General features: G+C 37.1%; 1 protein-coding gene across 13 annotated transcripts in view; it reads left to right on the plus strand.

Moving 5' to 3' along the window:
- The window catches only part of USP3 (ubiquitin specific peptidase 3), a 97,326-nt gene extending 75,736 nt beyond the window's left edge, over positions 1-21,590 (plus strand). For all 13 annotated transcript variants that reach the window (XM_080608220.1, XM_080608221.1, XM_080608222.1 and 10 more), the window contains 13 exons: positions 444-575; positions 7,034-7,117; positions 8,715-8,796; positions 11,304-11,386; positions 11,846-11,959; positions 12,586-12,699; positions 16,345-16,491; positions 17,861-17,967; positions 18,135-18,215; positions 19,191-19,309; positions 19,483-19,596; positions 19,706-19,773; positions 21,353-21,590. In XM_080608220.1, coding sequence (XP_080464346.1) covers positions 444-575; positions 7,034-7,117; positions 8,715-8,796; positions 11,304-11,386; positions 11,846-11,959; positions 12,586-12,699; positions 16,345-16,491; positions 17,861-17,967; positions 18,135-18,215; positions 19,191-19,309; positions 19,483-19,596; positions 19,706-19,773; positions 21,353-21,518 — 1,411 coding nt within the window. In that variant the 3' untranslated portion in view covers positions 21,519-21,590. The remainder of the gene's footprint in view (positions 1-443; positions 576-7,033; positions 7,118-8,714; positions 8,797-11,303; positions 11,387-11,845; positions 11,960-12,585; positions 12,700-16,344; positions 16,492-17,860; positions 17,968-18,134; positions 18,216-19,190; positions 19,310-19,482; positions 19,597-19,705; positions 19,774-21,352) is intronic.
- Positions 21,591-23,839: the final 2,249 nt, after the last annotated feature.

Genomic DNA, 23,839 nt, shown 5'->3' on the forward strand with positions numbered 1-23,839 from the left:
ATGAAGAGTGCTGGGTAGAAAAACAAAGTAGACTTGTAAGAAAAGTGTATGGGAAAACAGCGTGGAGAACTAACCATGTTACAGGTTTGGAAAATGGGAGCTAATGTTTCTCTTAGTCATGAAGGTCCATCAGTCTGGTCAAGGCCCAGATACTGGGCTGTGATACAAGAATGCCAGTTTTTGGTTTCTATGAAGAAAATGGAAAAATTGATTTGGATAAAGTGGGAGAGTAAAGGGGTGAAAACTTGAAAAACTTAGACAACCTTTTTGCATAGGTAAATTGCCAATTTTAATGCTTGTGTGATACTGGATATGTATTAGGTTAATGTGTGCTTGCTTGTTTGTTTTCCTTTTTTCATTGAATGTTGGTTAAGTACCTGTATACGATATATATATATATATATATATATAAAAGACTTTTTTCTGTTTTATGTTTATTTTAGATATGTGAATGGCCATGCAAAAAAGCATTATGAAGATGCACAGATTCCTATGACCAACCATAAGAAAACAGAAAAACAAGAGAAAGTTCAGCATACTGTGTGTATGGATTGCAGTAGTTACAGTACATACTGGTAAGGATTTCAACACTCTAAGTTGACAACTTTTTGCATACTGGAGGGTGCAAACTGTAAACTCCTGTGAAGCATTATATTGCACACTTTTAAGCACTAAATCTCTTGGCTGCTTACAAGCCGCTATGAAATAACTCTGCTTTTGCATGTGTATTGTAGCATGGATTGCTCTCCTCCATTTCAAATGACTAAGCGCAAACTTTTGACATAAATATTACTTACATAGATTAGAGTTTGCTTTGGAGTATGTTGAGAACCTATCATTTCATTGCAAAGACTACTGTTCGGCTGTAGTTACTCCTTTGTTCAAGCTGGTTAGCTTTCCGCAGATCCTTTCTTTGTCAGAATATCAAAAAGGAAATATACTATAGATCCTTCCTCAGAGATGTCAATTTGAGATGTGTAAATGTGTGTGGTTTTTTGTTTGTTTATTATTATTATTATTTTTTCCCAATGTTTCTTTTCTTCACTCTGAAAGAAAGGCCTGTTTCTGTTGGTGATTTGGTATAACCTGTTTGAGTTTGGGAGAGCGATGGATCCTGTTTGGAAGCAGCATCAACTTCTTTCTCAAGATTAAATAGCAGAATCACAGAAGTGATTCTTTTAACAGAAGAATGGCCTGGGTTGATAAATGCTATCAGTTTCTTAGAGAAAGAAAAGAGCACTGTTCAGGGAGGTTTAATAGTTATGCTGGTAATACCAGGTTCTCTGTCATCCAGAGAGCAAAGACTGGAAGCCTTCTGAAAGGAATGCTTTTGTGCATTCAGCATCTTCCATCCTCTTCACATCTGAGCAAAACTGTTGACAGCTGCTTCTCCTTTTCCGATTATCTTTATGGTTTTCCATGTATGTCCATACTTGTGGGGTATGGCAGAGCAGGTTTTAAACAGTGCAAATCTTAGGGAAATTGGTATTATGGTCCTGTAAAATTATGTAGTATACAGCTCCACTCATGAGTGTTATTTTGTTTAAAAAAAATCACGTCTTTGTGTACTTTATTGGGGAACAATCTATTAGCTGCAGTTTGGCTATCCAGTTTTATGAGGAATACTTCTGTAACAAATATTTTTATCTCTTGCAAGTAAAATTGTACTTGTCTCGCCTGAAGAAATTTTACTTGCAACAACTCAGAAATTATTCAAACAACGTGTGTAGCAATTACAAAAGCTGTACAGAAGTAAGAGTATTAAGAGAACGTGGGAGTAACTTTATGATGTATGGGGATTTTGCTTCTACTTACGTTTTATTTAAATGACCACCAATTTTGCCTGCTCCTGTATGAAAACATTTTTTTTTCTCTAAGTAATAACATATGCATGTGTTACCAGCATTGAAACAGTTGTGGGAAATTCCAGTTTCCCAATTAATGCTATTAACAACTCAAGTTCTATGTTGTTATTTTGTGGCTTTTGTTTTTTAAATATAATCTTTTAGTCATGTTGGAGGTAGTAATGTATGCAGGAATTTTAGTGGCGTTTTTGAAATCTTGATTATATCTCCATTTACAGTGACTAATAGTACATATGCCCAATCTGCCAAAACTTGCTGAGGCTTGATGAGTTACACTAGTGTGTCAGAGCTCTCTGCTGACCTCATCTCAAACCCAATATGGGCATTACAAATAATAATATTCAAACTGAGGACTATGAGATTTATTACTGAAATAAAATACATTTGTGAGGAGTAAGTAGGCATACACTTAGGAAGCTCACTGGTGTTTCACAGCATATTTGTAGTAGGACAGATAAGTAGTTTAGCATATGTTGTCTTTTCTGCTGTAATCAAAGTAGAAGCCTGAGTCATCTCTGGCTGAACTGGAACTGATTGTAGAGAGCTTTGCCTTGGGCAGTTCCTGTTGCATATAGTTCACTAGCAAATTACAAATCTCCTGTGCTAATGCGAAGCTGAGCAAGTTTCAAAAACAGTACATCTTTGTTTTCATTAGGACATTTCAGTTTAATCCACCTGGTAGAAAAAGATACCTGGATTTGATATTACACCCAATTATTTATTTTATTTTATTTTTCAGTGGAAATAAGCTTAGATGTAAAAAGATGAAGCAAAGAACGTTTAGACCAATTTCTGCCGCTTTATTTCAGGCAGTCCTGTAAGGGTTGCTATCAAATAATGCTCACCAGTTGAAGTAAATAGTTGGGTGAATTCCAGTCATAAATAGTTACTGTGGAGATTGAATTTTAAAATGTTGTTAGTTTTTTCAATGCAGACGCAAATCCAGTAGACAGTGGTATGTTTATGCAATGATGTTGCTTTCAAGGGAACTTTTATTTAAGATCAGCATTTTATACAAAGTAATAAGGGTAACCTCAGTAATTTGAAAGTCAAGGAAACACAATCTTAAGACTTAATTAAATTTTACTTCTAGTGTAAAAATAATGGAGATACTTTGTTGCACTGCTTTTATATTTTTAGATGCAGAGATTTGTTTAAAACACAGATCTGAGTAGAAAACTTGTTCCATTTTTATCCTATGGATTCTAATTTGCTCTTGTGATAGTAACAGCAAGCAAGTCTGTATGGGCTCTGTTAGAATAAGAAGGCATGTAATTTAATCCCACCTTTTTCTCTAGCAGTCATGAGAGCACAGTCTAGGGTTTGTATTAGCTATCCTTGTCAGTCCAAAGGGAGAAAACGCCATGTGACTGTTCAAACTAATATGGTTTATTGAATTTTGTATCTAGCTCACATGCATTCTCACTGTAAACCAAAAGCAGAACAGTCTCCTGTAATTGCATTTCAGTGTGGAAGTCTAAGCGTGTATGTTTTCTTGTATATGATCACAGGCTTTCAACATAGCTTTGAAAGGAAAACATGTCAATTCCAATATGATAGTAATTATTTTTTATTTTTAATACGAGGTGAGGTTTTTATTGTATTTATGAATTTTGTTAGGTTTTGAGAAACACAGACATGCTTGAGGGATCAGCAAGTATTGGGCAAAATAAGGATTTGCTTTCCAGAGGGTTTTGATCTTTCTTCTATATCCTCCTATTTGCCTTTTCAATCTTCACAGTAGAAAAATTGAGAAAGCATTAATCTTTAATTTATTATGAGAAGAGGGTGCTTTTCTTGATTCTTTGGTCACGTTTGAGACCCTAACCACTGAGAAAGACTCTTGAATTGCATTGTTTGGCTGGTAACCAGCCTTTCACTTAGTTCTAAATTACTAAGTACGAAGAGCTTACAAGGAGTACAGGTCTTTTTTCTCTTGAGGCTATTGTATGATGCTTTCTTCTGCTGTGCTAGCTGCTGGTAATCTGTGTATGTGAGTAAAGTGATAGGTATAAGAAACCTGCTTTCAGAAATACATTTACTGAAAGAGGACTCTTGTAAATTTTTCCCTGTGCTAGCGAACAGACAGTTGGTTAGCACAGAAGGAGAAAGGCTGCCCTGTTTATGTATTTGCATATGTTTCCCGTGTTCATTTAATCCCAGACACAATTTGTAGGTCAGATTTCGGACCTATTAGCCTCCTTGTTATTAATGTTCTTCCCCCAAGAGCCGATGTAAAAATATGTAAGTGCCACGGTCTTTAAAATTTTCTTTTTACTTACTCTTTTTGTAATGGTTCTATTTTAAAAAAAGACTTACTGTGCTAGCACGAGTGACAGAAAATGAGATTATTTAAACCATAATTTTATGTTCTGCAGTCAGTGGGAATTAAAGAAGGTAAATGACAATTATGAAGACAGTGAAACTTGAGCTCTTAATTTAATCATATCAGGTGTTAACACAGCTAAGGAAACATAGATTATTTTTTTTATATTATTCTTGTCCTATGATTCCTCAAGTCTAATCAGGCTTTTCAAACGTACTGTGAAGTTCTGTGACCTGCTGAAATTGCCAACATTGTGCATAAATGTTCCCCAGAGCAATGCATACATTCACTGGCTTGCTGCCTTTTAAGCAGCAAAGGCGGCCAGAAAAGACCAGGCCTTAGAGTTAGCAGAGGTGCTAAAAATAGACAGTGTATAGAGAAGAAAACACTGCGCTAATACATATAAGGGACCCTCTCCAAAGGATAGAATTAGTTCTGTACGATCACCCTTAAAAGCATATTGTAGAACTACTGAATGCCAAAAGATGTGTTGTTAATTTGTGATAATCCTGAGGATCACGAATTCAACATCTCTTTTGAAAGTCAGCTTTGCATATAGGAAGCAATCTCTCAGCAGTTTACCTTTAGGGTGTGTAAAAAAGTCTAAACTCCTTCCTATGCTGTTGACTTTGTTTATCCAGAATAGATTGGCTGTTTTATTTCTATTGGTAGTGCTGAATCCTCAGTGCTATAAGGTATGTGTTTTTAAAAACCTGCCCATTAAAAAGAAATAAAAGAGGTTTGTCTTATTTTTAAGTGAATCTTAAAATTACTTTTCCACTCCTGCAAGGACCCTAAGATGAAGGAATGTTTAATGATATATTTCGTTTTATTCTTCTGTCTCAGGGAAAGTGCTAACTTGCAATTTTATGTAGAGATGCAATTGTTACACGAGGTCAGATTAAACACATGGCTAACATATTCAGGGAACAGGAGCAAATATTAAATCATATTTTGTACTTGTAGCAATAAGGAGGCTTAGAGGCTTTCAGTGAGCTTGCATCTGCTTTTGTTATGTGTTTATAAATGTAAACAGCTGATAAAGCTGAACAAGTCTGCATAAAACATGTCTGCAAAATAAGTTTACAAACTTCTTCCCCCCCCCCCCCCCCCCACCCCCAACTAACTGGATCTGTGGTGAGCTTTAAAAAAAATATATATCTTTATTTGCAATGGCTATTTTATGGATTCTTATGTAAGATCTAGAAGGTTATAACTGCTGTGTTCAGTGTTTGGAGAGCTGTATTAAGTTTCTCTTTTCAGAGGAAAAAACAGAGATCCTGAGCAGACTGTTCCTGCAGACTCCTTTTAGTGGAAAGGGCTTTTACTTTCTTAACTCTGTAGTCTCTTGAAGAATTCAGTGTTTGAGTTAACACCAGCAATACTGTTGCTTTTGAACTACATCACAGATTTCTGCAGCAAAGAATATTGTAAATTCCAGTTGTGCCTGAAGTTAAGATAGCTTCATTAACTTACGAAGTGTGAATCTGCTCCAGCGGAGGAGTAACCTGAGATGATGAGGATGTATTTCATATTTGAGTCAGTCCTTTGCCATAGGAAAATAAGAGAAATAGCTCAAGCTGTGATATTAAACATAACCAATGTAAGCTAATTTTCTTCACAGACAGAGTTCAGTTGCCTGCCATCTTTACTTCTTGGAAAGCTTGAGGTCTTTGTAGAACATCATAGAATCAGAGCGTTGACTTCTGTCAACTTTTTCTTAACTGTTTTTTACTTAGTAATTGTGAATGTTACCTCTAACATTAATTTGGTATTTTTACTTCCAGCTTGCATCTGTAAATATTTTTTCCAGTGAAATTTGGTGGTGATTTTTTTTTTCTGTATGTATATGTGCATGTTTTCCATATATGTGTGGAAAGTATGAGTTGCACAGAGAAGAAATCTGGCCTTTTTCTGGCCTTCTAGTTTTAAGCAGTGTAGCTAGCAGCTCTGGAGCTGCTACATTCTGTTTTTGCAGGAAAAAACCAACAACTGTATTTGTGTATTTAGTTGAGATCCTTGGTATGCCAGTGATGAAAACACGTTTGTTAGAAATGCATGTGGCTTGGTTCTTTAAAATGTCACTTCTGCTGAGAGGCCATTTTGATTTGGCTTCACTTTACATTCACTTGTATGTAGTGGAGGCTCAGTTTCTGTCTTCTTTCAGCTCAGTTACGTTTGCACACACAAAACCACAAGTTTTATAAGTGTTGCTGTATATATAAAAACTGTGAGAGAATTAAGTCATATTTTTGGCTGGAGCATGGGTTGTGAATTGCCACAGACTCCTCGTGTGACAGTGGACGAGCCATGTCATCTCTTTGTTCGTCTTCCCTGTTCTTTTTCCATAACTGAAACTTTTGCATTGTGTATCTGTTCAGCATCTCTTGAAAGGAAACCTATCGGTTTTTAGTGATAGTTTTACAGTATTCAAATAAATTGATTTATACTATTCATAAATAAAAAGTTGTATTCTCTTTACTGATGTTTATTCATCTTTTTTGATAAATCTTCAGTGGGTTGTCTGCCAATACTGCTTTTGGTTACACAGCATGTTTGAATTTTTATTGAATTTTAATTCTGCACTGGGATGAGTGGTAGATATTACTTCTGATTTCTAACAAAGTAAGCTGGAAGACAAAACATGTAATGAAATATTGCATGTACCCCCTCTTGTTATAGGGCAATTTTCAGAGGGAACCAAGTTCAGTATGTAGGTGTTGTGCTCCCCTCTTCTCCTTATAGTTTTCCACTGAATCACTTCAGTGCTTCCAGCGCATAGGTTTGCATGAGTGTTTTAGAGTACTTCCTTTGTACATTCCGATAAATATTTTTCTTGCAGTTATCGCTGTGATGATTTTGTAGTCAATGATACTAAACTGGGACTGGTACAGAAGGTCAGAGAGCACCTACAGAACTTGGAAAAGTAAGTAGTGTGTTTACATCCAGACTGCTTTGGGTGGACTTACATTATTGCATCATTTAAATGGTACTTCTGTTTTATATCTGTATATGTATTTAATATATATGTTTTGGTGCCTGTATGATTGTGATAGAGTGCATGTTTAAAAATGCCTTTTCATCAGTGAGAAGCAGAGGTGCAGAACAAAGAGTTTTGTTTTTTTTTGCTGATCTTGTATGTTTTGTTTCTTACATTCTGAATCTTGTATGGGCTGTGTATGCAGGAATTTAGATATCCATTAGCTTTCTTGCTAACTCAAGAATAATTAGCATCTTTTTCCTTAGAAAAGGGACTGAATTTTTAGAACAGAATCTCAGTTTTATCAAAAACAGGAAAAGTTTCTGGAGCAGACAAACTGCAACTGAAATGCAAGTGGAAGTAGTTTTCATGTTAATTGCAGTTTGGTTTCCAAACAGAAAGATTAAGAAAGGTTTGTGAACTTAAAATTGTACTGAAAAGTACAAAAAAGTTTTTTTGTGCGGCTTTTTCTGGCACTCTTCCACTGAAGAGTAAATACTATAATCTTAGTGATGCAGATGCTGTGGCCATTGCTAGATAGCAAATAGTCTTTTCATAGTTTGCTTGCAAATCTTCCATAATACTAAGAAGTACATGTTAATACAGTGCTTCCCAGAATTCAAATCCCACTCCTGCTAAGAAATTGCTGTGAGGTTGGAAAGTTCTGGATCCTTCCCGAGTAAGTGTGTTAGTTACTCAGAAAATAGTATTAACATTTTCAATCTTTTCCATTCTTCTTTTGATGGGTTTCTCAGGTATGTAGTAAGATGTAAAGATGTGTAAGCATAATGAGAAGTACACATTAATAGTTTGGAAGTGTCCGGGAGATCTAGCTCTTTTGAAGGTAAATGACACTGTGGAGGATTCCATTGTAAGTAATGATAAAAATGAAACAAAGCCTGAAAGCTGGAACAAGTTACAATCTTGCTATTAGATTGGTGAGAAGTCTGGAACTTGAGGACCCAGTAATTTCCAGTGATGTGGAAAAGAGTAACTTGCTGTCCTTGTAACTTTGTATTAGTCTTACACAAATGTTATAACCTGATGTATTTTTAACTAAGACAAGTCAGCTATAAGGTGGAAGTGATAGCACTTAAAATACTTTTATCTTTGGTAACTTTACTTCATCCTGCTTTTTGAAGTTGTCTTTCTCAAGGTTTAGGATGACTTTTCTGATAGAAGTATTTTATGGAAAGCTACAATAAGCATTCCTTTGATTAGGGGAATAGATCGGGTATATTTCAGATCAGGAATAGCATGCTAATAAGGCCATGCTTCAGGGCACGCATTGTAGCATGCATAACTTAATGCAATTAACTGAGACATTAGTGTTGAAAATAGGGTGTGAGTCTGTACTCCGAGAGAAATGCAGTCTATTTTAAGACTATGAAAAGCATGTGTTGCAATCAGGAAGCTCTCTGCTGTCTTAATGACAATTGATGGCAGATGTAATCATCCTAATGTCTAATGCAGTGATCACCTCTTGTCCATTTCATACAACATTTTGTTTTTATAGTAACATATTTTAATTGTTTTCCAACAGTTCAGCCTTTACATCAGACAGACATAGGAAAAGAAAATTATTGGAAAACTCATCTATGAACAGCAAGTTATTAAAAGTAAATGTAAGTATAACAGATCCAGTACAGTGAGTTTTGCTAAACTTCTTGAGGTTTATAGTTGGCCTAGATTTAAAAACACATCAGTTACCCAAATCCTACTTGGCATATACTTTGTCTTCTCATCTCCTAACCACACACCTAGAAGAGCCCCTTCTCACAAAAGTTTTTGATACTCTGCTGCATTTCTGTTGGCCTTGACTTTGAGCTTTGCTGTGTTTGGTGAGATCAGGGAAATTGGAATTAGATAGTACCCATTGGGATTGAAACAGAGATAGAAATAAAATTTGTATTTTTTTTAAGCAAAGAAGGTTTTTTTTTGTTTTGTTCCTTTTATAGTGTAGAAAGAAGGCAGAGAAGCAGGTGCACCCCTTTTCTAGAGGGGGATAAGAGAATAGTTATTAGGAAATAGTAAAAAGCTTTAATGCTTTTAACAAGCAGTTGGTAAAACTTGTTTCCAAAAGCAGCTGTGGAGTATTCTGAAAACTATACTCAGTCTCATATTTCATCTTCCTGATGTTTTAACTTCACATCTGCAGAATAGCACTCAGGAGAGCACAGTCCAGCCCTAGCTGAAAGGCTACATAGTTTCTTCCAGTCAAAGAATGCCCCGACCCAAATGCCTCTGTTTTCTGTGGTTTGAGGTGAGGGAATTTGTAATGCTCATCATTTCACCCAGATTTCAAGTAGGGAGAGGGGGGAGACAGTGACTCAGCTGTACGCATCTGCTTCCTCTTCACCCCTGGCCATCAGGAAAGGTAGAAGAGGGCCATTTCTCCTTAGTCCTGGGGACAAGCAGTGTAGTCCAGGAGAGCTGAAGTAATGGCTGTCTCCAGCTATGAGAAATAATTGCCTGACTGGGACGGGGAGATGTTCTTGAGAGGAGTATGAATGGAAATAAGAGGGTGGGGGTGAGAGCAAAGCAGTCAATTGCTGCTTTGCCAAGTCTGTGGGTTTAGTTACTTTGAAAGTGCGCTGCCTACAGTTGATGTAGGGTCCTTTGAATGTGCTGTGTATGTTTCTTGTACTGTCCCAATCTAGAGAGGATTGAAGAAGTCTTGGAGAGAGAGTGCTTTTCTGCTTTTTCTGCTATGGAAACTCATAGTGTCATTGTCTGAAGAACTCAATGCTACTAAAAATGAGAGGGAAAATCCTAGGCAACATCTAGATATTGAGAAGACCATGAGAAAAGCATAAACTTAATGCTGCTTTTATTCTTCTTAGACTGCTGTTTTCTCAGTTTTCTTAATACTTGAATATTGCCTGTGGCAACAGATGATCCTTCTATTCTTGGCACATTGGATTGTTATGTAGAAAAGATAGCATTAATGCTATGCTGTCTCAACCTGGATAAGAATGAGAGGGGAATACGCTAAGGACAATGTATCGGTACTTGTACTTAGTTTTCTTCATTTACTGGAAAATAGTTCTCTCTTTAAGAAGTAGTTACCAAATTGCTAAATTGTGTATGTAAATAACATTTTTTGACAACATTCACAAATACCCTGATGACATTAGTTCTTCACCAGGGATGTTGTTTTTGTGGTAAATTTGAAGGGAAAGTGTTTTATTGGAACCATTTGAATACATGTATTTGGTAACCTAAATTTGCATGCAGTTTTTGGTGTCAAGTTATAGGTTCATTCTGAGATACTACTACTGAAAGATAGTTTAGCTTTTAAATTCTGTTAGAACAATGAAGACTACCCCAAGACATGATGAACTTGAAGAAATGTTTCTAAGTACTGTGGATTGCAGAAACAGTAAATGCCAATACTGTCCACATTTCTCTTGCTTCTGCTCCCAGCCTTATATCATTGGCAAAAAGCAAGCTCATCTGTGTACCATCGCTCTAACCTGTTGAAGCTCCTAGGCTGAAAATGGTATATATTTTCTGTCGCTTCAACATGTTGCTTGTTCTTTGCACAGTCTAACTTGACTATATCTTTCCCAGATAAACTGTCTTTAAAAAGACCTGTCTGCCTTTGAAAAACCTTCCTTACCACCACAAAAACCCCATAAAGACAACAAACAGGCCAGTGCTAGTGACTTAAAAACCTGCAGGCTGCCACACTACACTTACTAGATACAGAGCTAGATGGATAAGGAGTGGCATCTTCATTTTTCAGACACTTAAGGGAAATTATCGTCCAGTTCTCACTGAACATTATTGGAGTGAGAATATTTACTACCGTAAATGCACACAAATACGTTGAAATACAAGTCTGTGATTGACATTGTACCGTCCTGTTCTAGACTTTTTTGAAGGGGGGAAAAAAAAGGTTGTATAGCTTTCTTTCGATAATAGCGAGTAAGAAATTGGTTTCATGTCAAGTTGGAGCTTCAGTCAGCAAGGCTGGTCATGTGATTACTTTGGCATTGAAACTGCTTTTTTCACAAAGTGTAGTTAATTATTGTTAAAATTTATGTTACTTAACAGTAACAGCTCTGTGTGAAGAAAGTGGGGGAGCAGTGATATATCTTTCTTTAACCCTAACCATCCTCACTTCCAGGGAAGCACCACTGCCCTTTGTGCCACAGGCCTTCGGAACCTGGGGAATACGTGTTTCATGAACGCAATCCTGCAGTCGCTCAGGTATCTTCTTTTCTGTCAGTCAGGGTTGACCTTGCAGGAGTCAAAGCACATGCTTGTGTTCCATTACTGGGACTGCTGTGGCAGAGCTTAGAATTGATAGGTGGAAGTGGACCTTGAGTTAACCTCCTCAGCAGCTGCAGCCTGTTGTTTCATGGAACGCCTTCTGACACCTTGGTCTATCACAGTATCTCTTAGTCAAAGCAGAGCCAAAATGTAATTATTTCAGGTATTTGGATTATGATTATAGTTATAGATCCACCATTCATTTACAGAAGCATTTGTTACAGTACTTCTTGTATTTTGGATGAAAATACATGGAAAAAAAAAACTGTTCCTGGTTGCCATCATTTATCACCACATGAAGTTCTGTTTATGTATTTCAAAGAACAGACTCCAGAATACATAATCGCTTTATTCTCTGCCCATTAAGGTTTTCATTCATTTTTCCTTTTTCTCCAGTAACATTCAGCAGTTCTGCTGTTACTTCAAAGAGTTGCCTGCTGTGGAGCTGAGGAATGGAAAGACAGCAGGCAGGCGAACTTACCATACCAGGAGCCAGGGAGATAACAATGTGTAAGCTGGGTGTTCCTTGTTAGCACTGAACTTTCATGAAACAGCAAATGCTTGAGTAGTAGAACCACTATATACTTTCAGTGTTAAGAGTTACAGAAAAATGATTCCTAGAGGGACTCATTCATAGAAGAATAGTTTGTTGTACTAGAAGAAGAAACTGCTGTCATTTGCAGTGTGCTCATGTAGCCCTAGTGCTGCAGGGAGAAGCAGTCAAAAACACCAGAAAGCACCAGAGTGTGCATTTAAAGTAAGCTTAAGAAGTGCTGGTTATATCTAGTCCAAATATTACATTATTTAATTCCAGCTAAAATATGGCCATGTGGATATGACATTCAGAGTCTGTAACCTGTTTAAGCAAGCGTTAAAGTGACCACATTAGCAGAGTTTACACTATAATGGTGAAAAGTGAATAGGTATCCAAATGAGTCCTCAATATTTGAAATGTAATTTTACAAACCTGTCTGTTGTGGGTAGGATTTTAAGACATAAACTGTGGGAAGTACTAGAATGGATAATACCCAGCCATTACAATTTTAAGCAAGGTGATGTCTGATACTTGTACCATTGAGCTAGTAAACCCGTTATAACGCAAGCTCATATTCATCACCACCTTTTATTCTTTCTAGTTCACTGGTGGAGGAATTCAGAAAGACACTTTGTGCTTTATGGCAAGGAAGCCAAACTGCATTTAGTCCGGAGTCTTTATTTTATGTTGTTTGGAAAATCATGCCAAATTTTAGGTAAGTTTTGTTAAATACAAACAGTATCCTTGATTGTAACCTTACAGTGCTGGTGTTGTAATCTAAAATTTGCTGAATATGGGGTATGGACTCTATGCAGCTTTCCTGTATGCCCATAGATAGGCCTTAGAAAGGATCCTTACTTTGATTTACAGTTTCGCGTTTATTAGCAGTGCTTTTTTTTTCCCCTGTCCTTTGACCACATGCTACATGTAGCATTATCGGAGAGAGGTCAAACATTTCAAATACTAAAACAGTAGTAGTTTTACCTTTGAGCCAGTGCTCCGAGGGGTAGCAGAATCAAGAAGACAAAATCTTGCAGGTAGGCAGAATTCAGAAAGACAAATTGTGCTTTATGGCAAGGAAGCCAAATTGCGTTTAGTTCAGAGTCTTAGTCCAAGTGCATGGTGTTGACAGAACCAAGAACAAGCTTGCTGCAATAAGAAATTTATGTAGTCAGATTAAAAATGTACAGGTCTAAATGAGAACACTCGGTAAAACTTCCTTGATTCTCTCAAAGTACTCCAGTCATTGTCAGTAGGACATGAAATGAGGGCTATAATAAAAAATCGTGTGTAACTAAAAGGCATTTTGTGCCCATGCTGACAGAAAAGACAAAAGGGGAAAAGGTTACCCAAGTAAATCGAAGTATCATTCCTCTCCAAGGTCTCCCTGTCCTGGCCCCTGAACCTCTTTCAAAGGAGCACTGAAACCTGTTAGGATATATTGTGATGAGGTAAGTTGCTCCATGTTCTCAGGTAGTAAAGATACTGTTATGTTACATCTCCAGCAGTGCTGAAAAGATGCTGTGAACACATCTGAGCAACCCAAATCACAAAAAATATTTTTATTCTATTCTTCACACTGCCTAATATGTTTCACTTGGCTTAAGAGAATCAAGGAAGTTTAATACCAGTAGTTTCAAGCAGCGACCAAAACATCATCCTTAATATCTGTCCTTGACCAGTTTCCCTGCTACAGTCTTCACTATAATTCTTGTTAGGCTAAGCAAGAAATGAGTTCATTAAGTTCCTCAAGCAAATTTTCAGCACTGTGGATTCTATCACAGTTTTTAAAAGAGTTTATTTATTTATATTATTTTTTCCCTTTATTCCCATTTAGCTGGGAACATGTCCATGATTAACTGATAAGAGAACTCATTAAATCACATGGTTATGAAGCCTAAGGACAGGGGCAGGGAGAGGAAGTGTGTTTGGAAACTCACCATAATACGTTTAGCCTAAGAAGTTGTTTCAGTTGTTGAAAGTTATGTGCCTGCCTCCAGGACTGCAAGTGCTGTTTTTTTCAGGTTAAATGCATTCTTACAGATGGTTAAAGAGAGAAACTATTGCTGAGGTGCTCCATGGCCCTGTTTCATGTGTATGTAGGCAGTAGAGACTATTGCTTAGTTGTTAAGACTTGTGTATTACAAGCACAGCTGAAGTGTCTCTGAGCTCTAATGCTGCTGTGGAAGTCCCGCTCCTTGACTGTTGTCCTAAATCTGTTGCTTTCATTCTGCTGCATGGCAAAACAGTTCTGTGCCTCTTGCTGAGTTGCAAGATTTGTACTTTGCTTGTTTGCTGCTGTATAAATAGTATCTTCTATTTTCTTAGTAACTGTTTCTTTATATCTTGTTCCCAGTAGAAAAAGGAACAACAGAGGTGGGCTTGAGTTGAATTGGTCAGGTGGATGGAGAGCAGTTTTATTGCACAAGCTGACTCAGAGAAACTACGCTTTCTAGCTGATGGGTCTTTGTCCATATCATATTTTTTTTAAAGATCTGCATCTGTACTTTAGCTTTTTTTATCAAATTCAAAGAATCTTTCACCTGCAATTAACTTGTAACAAATGTAAACACATGCATCAGGAACACAACCAGTAATGTGTAATGATTCCAAAGGTTATTTCATCAAATTTGATGCAGATCAAACGTGCTATTTGCTGCAGATCAAGCTTAGAGCTTTTCTATGAGGAAGTTAATGTTGGAATGGTATCTGAAGCAAAGTAAATTCTAAAAATTTAAGCTGTATATAATTTCTCAGTGATAGCTTTTAAAAGTGGGAGTTTGGAAGCAAACATTACTGTTATTCTACAGATGAAAAGGCTTTACTTTCTTTTTATTTTGCTGCCTCCTAGCAATACTTTCCTGGGATACACCTACGTTCCTCACTAAGCATATCAGTAATACATTGAGTGTTGTGGCATGATTCTCATGGATATTTTCCCTTCTTTTTGTAGTAGCACAGAACATCTCTCCATTGTTTCTTCCCAGACATATCTTATCTTGACAGTTATTGCTGATACTTAGGTGAAATAAGGAGGCTAACAATAGGTAAGGGAGGCATAACAAAGCAGGTTACATGATTGGAAAGGAAAAAGAAGAAAAGCCAGCTCTTATACTCGGGGATTTTTGTAACTCGACCTAGAACAACTTGTACATAATTACATCAGTGTTGCACAAAGCTTTCACTGTTTACCTACATGTGTGTCTCCTCCTTCATATAAGTATACATCGTACGGCAAAGAAATACTTTTTATGTTCGATGCATGATTTAGCTTAAATAACATTAAAGGTTTATTTACCCTCATGGTTTCTCCATTACCTTTCATTAGGTTTGTTAGTGGCTTAAAAAAAAAAAAAAAAGACAACTCTTTGAGCAGCGCTGCTGCTGATAGCATAACACAGCTGAGATTGGAACCTTGTCCTGGCAAATCCAAATCCTCAAATGATGCTCTGTATCTTCCACCACTGCCTTCCTTTCCCAACAAGTAGTGTGTAGGTTATGCAAAGGAAGGTGTGCAATTCTAAGCATGTCTACTGCTCTCGTGTTAAGAGAAGAGGAAAGAAACCACTCTTTTATCCTCATCATTTCAGAGTTTGTAGCATCATTTAAAGATGCATGTGGAAAACAAACACTAAGAATAAATTCCCTATTTTGGTGTGGACCAAGCAGGCAAGCAAACTGAAACTGCCAAAGTGATGTGTGGGCTCAGTGACTGAATGAAAACGGTGCAGTAATTCTGACATCACACATGAACACTATGAACCAGTTTTGAGACTTAGTTTCAAAGTAGGGATGCACAGTGTGCTGGCAGAACCCAATAACTAACAATACCTAAGCAGAGGTACTAATCAAATACAGTCAGTAGCAAATAAAGAAGAAAAAGGAGGCAAGCTTTTGCACAAGTGAGGGGAAATTACTGTGACCATTGTGCATTTTTAGTTAGCATGTATATGAGATGTAGGATGTTACTACCATGGATGAAATTTGATGAGGCAAATTAACATGGCAGCTACAGTTAAAGAATATGTGGGGAAATTTTGTCTCTGCTGCTCTCTATTGCATTTAAAAGAGCTCTTCTGATATGAAACTTTACCTTAAACATTTCTCTGGCCTTAAGAAGAGCCCTGCATAGCAAGGGTGCTGTGAGGGACCAAAAAAAATCGTGCAGTTTGTGTAGATATCACTTTATCTTTCCAGAGGCTAACTTGATACATTTGGTACATTTTGGTACTGCTGTAAAGTCTGCTCTGTGTTATTAAACAAACATACATTCTTCCATGTGACATGTTCTTTATCTGTGTGTACTGCCAATAAAGCAATCTGCATGTTTGATGATTTTGTTGTTTCTTTTTCACTTAAGGGGATACCAGCAGCAGGATGCTCATGAGTTCATGCGTTACCTTCTGGACCATCTACACCTGGAACTCCAGGGTGGCTTTAATGGTGTTTCACGTTCAGTAATTTTGCAAGAAAATTCTAGCCTGACTGCAAGCAGCAAATGTTGCATGTAAGACTTGTTTATTAATTACTTTCTTCAATACCTCAGTGCTTTGTATAGGTCTGTGTGGTGGATTGAAATTTCAAGTTCATGGGTCCTTGTTTAAGATTTCTTTAGCATGCATGTTAAGAGGGCAAATTACAAAGCTGCACAGTAATGGATTATGATCCTATGGGATGTGCATCCTTGAAAAGCAAGTATGGCTCTTAGACTAGCATTTGTAATAGGTATGAACAGAGTAAACTGTAAACACATCTTAATTCATTAGTCTTTCAGGAAAAAAAACCCCACGCACTTTTTCCTATTTTGTACCCATATACACCTTGCTTCTATTCAGTCTTAGGGCAATAGATAGCCTGAATAATACAGAGGCAAAAATGGCAAGTACTTGTAGATTTAAATTGTCTAGAATAGAGCGTGAGCAGGGCAGTTGCTGTTTGACTACGGAAATTTTCCTGCAGACCCTTTCTCTACATTTCTTGATCACTTGACAAACAGTTAAAAGTTATGAGGTTATAAAGTTAACTGAAATGGTTCCAGTAAAGTAATAAAGATGCTGTGAATGTTCTCTCCTTGAGCACCTGTTTATTTTTGGGTAGCCATTTCCATCTGCTTAACAAGCAGAGTTCGGATTAACTGTAAAGATGTAGGTAGAGTGCAAACGTGGAACACAGGTTTCTGCAAGCTTGTATTGTCAGAACTGCAAGCACAAACTAGCACGTTATTTAGAAGTTGTGTAATGTAACTTAAAATGTTTTGTTCTCATTGGACTACAAGGCCATTATATAATGTGATGAAAAGATTAAGTAACAGACTAATGAAAGCATAGAGAATAAAGATGCTGGTACATATTGCTTAGTATCTCTTAATGCAAGTTAAGCTGTCTTTGGAAGCAAATAAATGGTAGAAGTGCAGAAATATGCTTTAAAGGAGTCAAAATTACTCATAGCAAAGTAGGGTGTAGATTCGAAACGTTTGGCCTACCAAAGAGGGAAGCATTTTTCTTTAAAAATTGCTGTTCAGAAACAGCCTTAATTACAGTGTTGAAATACTGTACCCTGTGAACATTGGCTCTCTATTATTTAAAAAAATGCAGTCAAGCAGAACACTTTCAGCATTAAAATTCTCAGCATCTGTGTAGGGAATATGAAGTTCACAATTTGTACTGGTACAAGATAAAGCAAAAATATTACAGAATTAATGCACTGTGCAATTCTGGGAAGAATGAAAGCCCTGTAAATGAATTCAGTCTGTTACACGTGGACCAAACTGCACTGCCTAGTAGCAATGAGTGGTAACCAGTAAACATCTAGGAGGTACTGAATATAAAGCCCAGACCAGACATTCTGACTTTACCTCTCTAATGTGGTTTCTCTAGAAATGGAGCATCTACTGTGGTCACAGCGATTTTTGGAGGCATTCTTCAAAATGAAGTCAACTGTTTAATATGTGGGACTGAATCTAGAAAGTTTGACCCATTCCTAGGTAAGGTGCCTCTTGTTGTCAAAAAAAAGTGGTTGACATAAGGCAAAAAAACAAATCTGACGCTTGATCAGTTTAGATGGCATATGACTGAACTGAAATTTTAGCATGGGAAGATAAAGCATTGTTTTATTCAGCCCTAAATTTTTTTTAATACTTGGTTTTTCTAGACCTTTCGCTAGATATTCCAAGTCAGTTCAGAAACAAACGTACTAAGAATCAAGAAAATGGACCAATGTGCACACTACGAGGTAAGAGTCTCTGGATAATGAAATCATTAACAGAAATCAGAGCATATACTCACTAATTGCAGAGGAGCCAGGCTTTTATCTAGGGTATGACTTGATGCCACATGCTATCTGCTTTTATGAGCTGCTGCAGTAGAAGAGGGTGCCAAAAGAATTTTCCATACAGGTTTTACCTGTCACTGTGTATTGACGTACAACTGCAATGAACTGTGGCTGAGATGTGCTTTAAGTCTGCAGGTCAGCTAAATAAATAACGAGGAAAACACCAGCAGAGTGCATTCTTTGTGGTCAGAACAGTTCTAATCTAGGCCAGTCTTTCCAACCAACGTTTATGTGCACTGCACATAATGGCATTTGCTAAGGCTCTGTGCTTACAAGCGTGTTTGAAAACATGCTGGTTGGCTCTTGTGTATCTGCTTTTTAAACATCATAAATAAAATCCTGCAGTTGGTGCTGTTGGCACCTTTTTTGAAGCCAACTGAAGTTGGGCAGTGGTGCTGTTACTGATCTTATTTTAAAGGATGTTAATTTTTACACATCTGTAAATGCACTCATTGCAAATCGCAAAATACTAATCAAAAAAAAAAATTTTTACTACGGTTCATGTTGTACCTAAAATCAAATCTCTTTTAAAATTGAACAGTCTTAGTTAGAAAGTCATACGATTTCTTTTGAAAATAAACAGTTGTGCTGAATGTTGGAAGGAATAGTGTTTTCAAGAGAGAGATTTCTTGAATTAATTTTCTCTCTGGAACTGCTTATAGCTGTATTTGTTTAAAGGACCAAGAAACATTGCAGGTTGCAACATGCTAATACATCACATAGCTGCAGCTTTTTGCTGCACAACTGTAGATTAACTAGAAGGACTGCAACAGATGTACACCTTCTCTATGTTGTTGAATTTGTTGCATTTCATGTTAGAAATATCATTTGCTATCATCTTGAATTAGAGTTTGCGTGTGTGGTCTTTGTTTTTAGATTGTCTTCGCAGTTTTACAGACCTGGAAGAACTTGATGAGACAGAGCTGTATATGTGTCATAAATGCAAAAAGAAACAGAAGTCCACCAAAAAATTCTGGATTCAGAAACTACCAAAGGTTTGTCGAAACATTAAAAGTAACAGCATGGCAATGTGGTACTGGAAATAACTGCTCAGCTGTTACTAGACCTACACATAACCCTCCCATAGGCCATAGCAGATATCTAGCGGTAGTAAGTTCAGCATGTTCCGCTAACGCATCCATTTTATTTTATTTTGTTAATCCCTTAGGTGCTATGCTTACACTTGAAACGATTTCACTGGACAGCATATCTGAGAAACAAGGTTGATACATACGTTGAGTTTCCCTTACGAGGCCTAGACATGAAATGCTACTTGTTAGAGGTATGGAACCTCATGGATACCTCCTAGAGAAATCTGTTCCATCACATGTATGTCTTCATTACAAATTAAAGTAGGCATCACTGAAGAGTTTTTTTCTTTTTAACCGCAGCCTGAAAACAGTGGCCCAGAAAGCTGCCTCTATGACCTTGCAGCTGTTGTTGTGCATCATGGCTCAGGGTGAGTACATGGTATTAGCTGGCTTCTGAGCAGAGAACTTCTTCCCACTGAAGTATATGCTGACTTCTTATTTAAGGTTTTTCTGCCTGTAGTGAACATCTGTGTATTTTACTGGTGGAAATAAGCAGTAATTCACAAATTTATACGGAACTAAGCTGAAGTAACTTCAGATAGATTCATGTAATAATTCCTGTGATTTCCAGTTGACAGTCTTTGGGAGCAGTGAGTAGGAGTGAGAGACAACATGGAACTGTTCTAGTTCCTCAGGAATGGAAAACACTAAAACCAACAGGGCTGATAAAGGGGCCTTCCAGAAGTTAACGCTTCATTTTGAAATTCTTACTACAAGGCAGAGAGATTTTTTCTTCTTCTGTTCAGTTTGAAAGGCAGGTATGAATTTATGCCAGAGTGTATGTGTTTGATACAAGTGTAGATTTAAGATTGGCACAGTAGAAGCAATTACGCTGCATTTACCTTCTCTCCTACAGGAGTGATACTTCAAAGGGAATACTAATAGGCATGCCACAAAGCTGGACAGTGTTCATATTTTGAAATAAAGTTGCTGGATAGGGGTTGCTTTTTGTTTTGTTTTTTTCCATTACTTAGCCCTGGGTGGATCTGTTGAGAATAACTGTAGTAGCGACAACTGTTGATCATGTAGTTAATAGGAAATCGCCCCTTTCTAAAAAAGCTAAATCCCATTGATCAAAACCGTATTTATATCTGAATGTAATCTGAAGATATTACAGGAAGTTTTTGTCTAGAAGGCCACTCTTTTTTTGTTCTACCTAAAATTATGAGTTGGACTGTCTAAACAATTTGACTGCTAAATGCAGCCTTTGTAGCACCACAGTGCATCTGTCTGGTGCTTTGAAGTCCTAGGAAAACTGTACAGACAGCAAGTGAGAGCAGGTCACAGAACAGAATTAGATGGTTGGAACCACTGAAAGCATGCTACAACACATAAGTGAAAGCAGGCCTTATATTGGGGGTGGCAGGGTATGAAAATAGGTGGGTGCATAGTTCTGATATTTTAGAGTCAATACATAGGGCTCCAAAACTTTGATCTGTTTTAACATACATGAAAGATTTGTTTTGTTGTGTGTCCTTTTGGTTTAAATTTAGACTACTTGAGTTTCTCTAGACCTAAATAGGTAAGATGTATAAAAATAAAGCACAGTACAACTTCTATAGCTAACATTTAAGCAACAGATAATGGGCTTGACTCCATGGAGGCAAACCTGGAAGTTGTTCTGTGTTGCAAAAAGCCTTGCTTGCATAAAAACAATAGGATGCTATTAGGTTCATATTAAAAATAAAATAAATTCAACTCATCCCTGCAAGTAAGTGGTTTTTTTACTTAACATGAAACTTTACTTTGGAGAACTTCAAGTGCCACTGATTAAGACGAGAAAAAGCTTACCAACTATTGTAGAGGGCTGTCAGTTCCTTTCTTGCTTTGGTTCCTGGAAGTCTCTTAGTCCATTATTGCCTAATAGAAAATGCATCAGAAAAGGAGGTGGTCTGTCTCCTTCTGATTGTCCTTTTTCTCTTCCCCCCACCCCTGCCTTGCTGACAGCGTTGGCTCTGGACATTACACCGCGTATGCAGCTCACGAAGGTCGTTGGTTCCATTTCAACGACAGTACTGTAACTCTGACCGACGAGGAGACTGTGGTAAAGGCGAAGGCCTACATCCTCTTCTATGTGGAACGGCAAGCCAAATCTGGATCAGATAAACTTTAATACCTCCTTTTAATTCTCACTTATCAAGTCCACCGGACAAAACATTTCCATTTTTCCATAAATACTTGATCCAAGACTATTAATTTCATTGTGCACTTTTCAATTTCCTCTTGTGGGTTTTAGTTTTGTTGTGTCAGTGGTAGCATTTGACTTACTGAACTTGGACACAAACTAACTTTTTTTAGTTATACCAGAAAACCTCAGCAGATTTTGATTTGCTGCTTTAGTTGTGATAACTCAATTTTTATATATATAGTTTCAAGAAATACTTAGTTATTTGACTTTTTTTATATTAATGTTTTCAGTTCTCACTTTCTAAAGGCACATTTACATCAGAGAAGCTTTCTGTCCTCCTTACAAGCAAGAGAAATGTGCTTCTGATTACAAAGAGCAATACAACTTCAAGCTGCTCTTACAGCTGTTATATAGATATTTAATCTCTTTAAATCAAGGAATTGTTTGCACGTACTATTTTCCCTCGTGCAAGAAACTAAGCCGTGACCTCTGAACAATCATTCTTTGTCTGAAGAAGAGATGAGATGTGGCATCATTAAATAGACCAGGTAATTGCTGCTATATTGGTGTGTATTCAGGCTGCTGACTTTCAGGAATCATTGTAAATAAACAGTTGGTTCAATTGTATCTATACTACAGATTAATTCAAATATTCCTCGCATATGCTCTTCCCTCCCTCCCCTCATTTTTTTTTTTTAAATCTTAAAATATATACGTCTAAATTGTGTTGAGATGTATTATTCTTTTTTAAACCAGATGTGATTTGCCAGAACCATCTCTGTTTTAAACAGTAAACCTGACATTTGATCATAAACTCTTACTTTAAAACTTGGAGATTTCCTGGCAGTGGGACCCCAACCTTCCTTCCATGTGGAAACTGGGATCACAGCTCCTAAGTTTGGGGGTTGTGGGAACAGCCGTAGGTCTAACTATATAGCCCCTGTCTACTTTAATGCCTGAATTAAATTAATTAATTAAAGACTGAAAGGAAGTGAGTGGAGTTCAAGATACTTAGCATGGCAGTTGTTTTTATCAGATCAAATACAAACTAAAGGGAGATACTCACTTTCTCAGCATAGCCTGAGGGGTGAAGATTGACCCCAAACTGCTTGTTGACTGGAGCAGATTCTGGTAGCTTTAGTGTTTACTCATAAGCCCACTGTGGGATCTTTATTTTCAGTCTCGAGATATACACTGGAGACATGATACAATTTCTATGACTTGACTATCTAATAGAGAAAGACATCTGTTTAAACTGGTATTTTTAGCTGTGCTACAGTTCCAGATAGTGGAGGTCAGATCCTCTCTGCTTGTGAAATTTAGAAAAGGACAGGAAAAACCTATATTGCAAAATCCAGGAATCCAGACAAATCTGAAATTTGGCATGCTACATTTTGGTGCTTTCCCCCATTCCACCCTTTCTAGTTACCCTTGATGTGCCTAGCAAGTAACCGGACACTCCTGCAATCGCAAAAGCTTCTTAGTAAGAATGGGGTTTTACCTCATGTACCACAGCCAAATTGCACCTTTTAGTTGCAATAACAGAAAAATATACTAGCCTGAAAACACACAAGAACACAAGTAAAATATGAGTACTCTTTTTAGTTAATGCTTCTAAAAGGCATAGTATGCAGAAAAAAAAATCCCTACAAATTACTATTGTACAAAGTACTATTATAGCTCATGGTGTACGTGGGTGAACTTCATTTTCCTTGCTGTCGGTTACCTGCTAGCTGTAAATTGACAAGCATAAACAGAAATCACAATGAGATTTTTCTTTTTTTTAAATGACAGTCTTATGGCCTTTTCAGGTCACATTGAACCAGGAGAGAGAGAGAGAGAGAGAGAGAGAGAGAGAGGTTGGCTTAATATAAAAGCTGCAGAAAACGTTCCACATTGCTAAGTGTGTGTATGTAAACTGTACACTAGTTAAACTTACTGTGATTATTATTTGGTACACCAAGGGCCACGCACACACACGGATGTCTTTTTTTTTTTTTAAAGTTGAACAATAACTAGAACTAATCACTGTTTTAAATTGTAGATAGCATGTCACCTACCATTTCTCAGTTTAATTCAGCCATAGCTGCTGTTCTAAGAAGAAGAGATAGGTGTTGACATTCGACAGACTTCATTGTTGTGTGGGACACGTAAAATATTTTATGACGTAAATTTTTATGACATTTATAACCTGAAGTGCAGCCCTACTGCTCACAGCTGGGGAGTTAAATCAATTCCATCTATATCTACATTTTGTCTGCATGCTACTTGGATTGGATTCCTTTAGCATCTTAGTTCTGGGAATG

This window comes from Anser brachyrhynchus (genome assembly GCF_964034855.1).
Source record: "Anser brachyrhynchus genome assembly, chromosome: 11".
NCBI classification, from domain to species: domain Eukaryota; kingdom Metazoa; phylum Chordata; class Aves; order Anseriformes; family Anatidae; genus Anser; species Anser brachyrhynchus.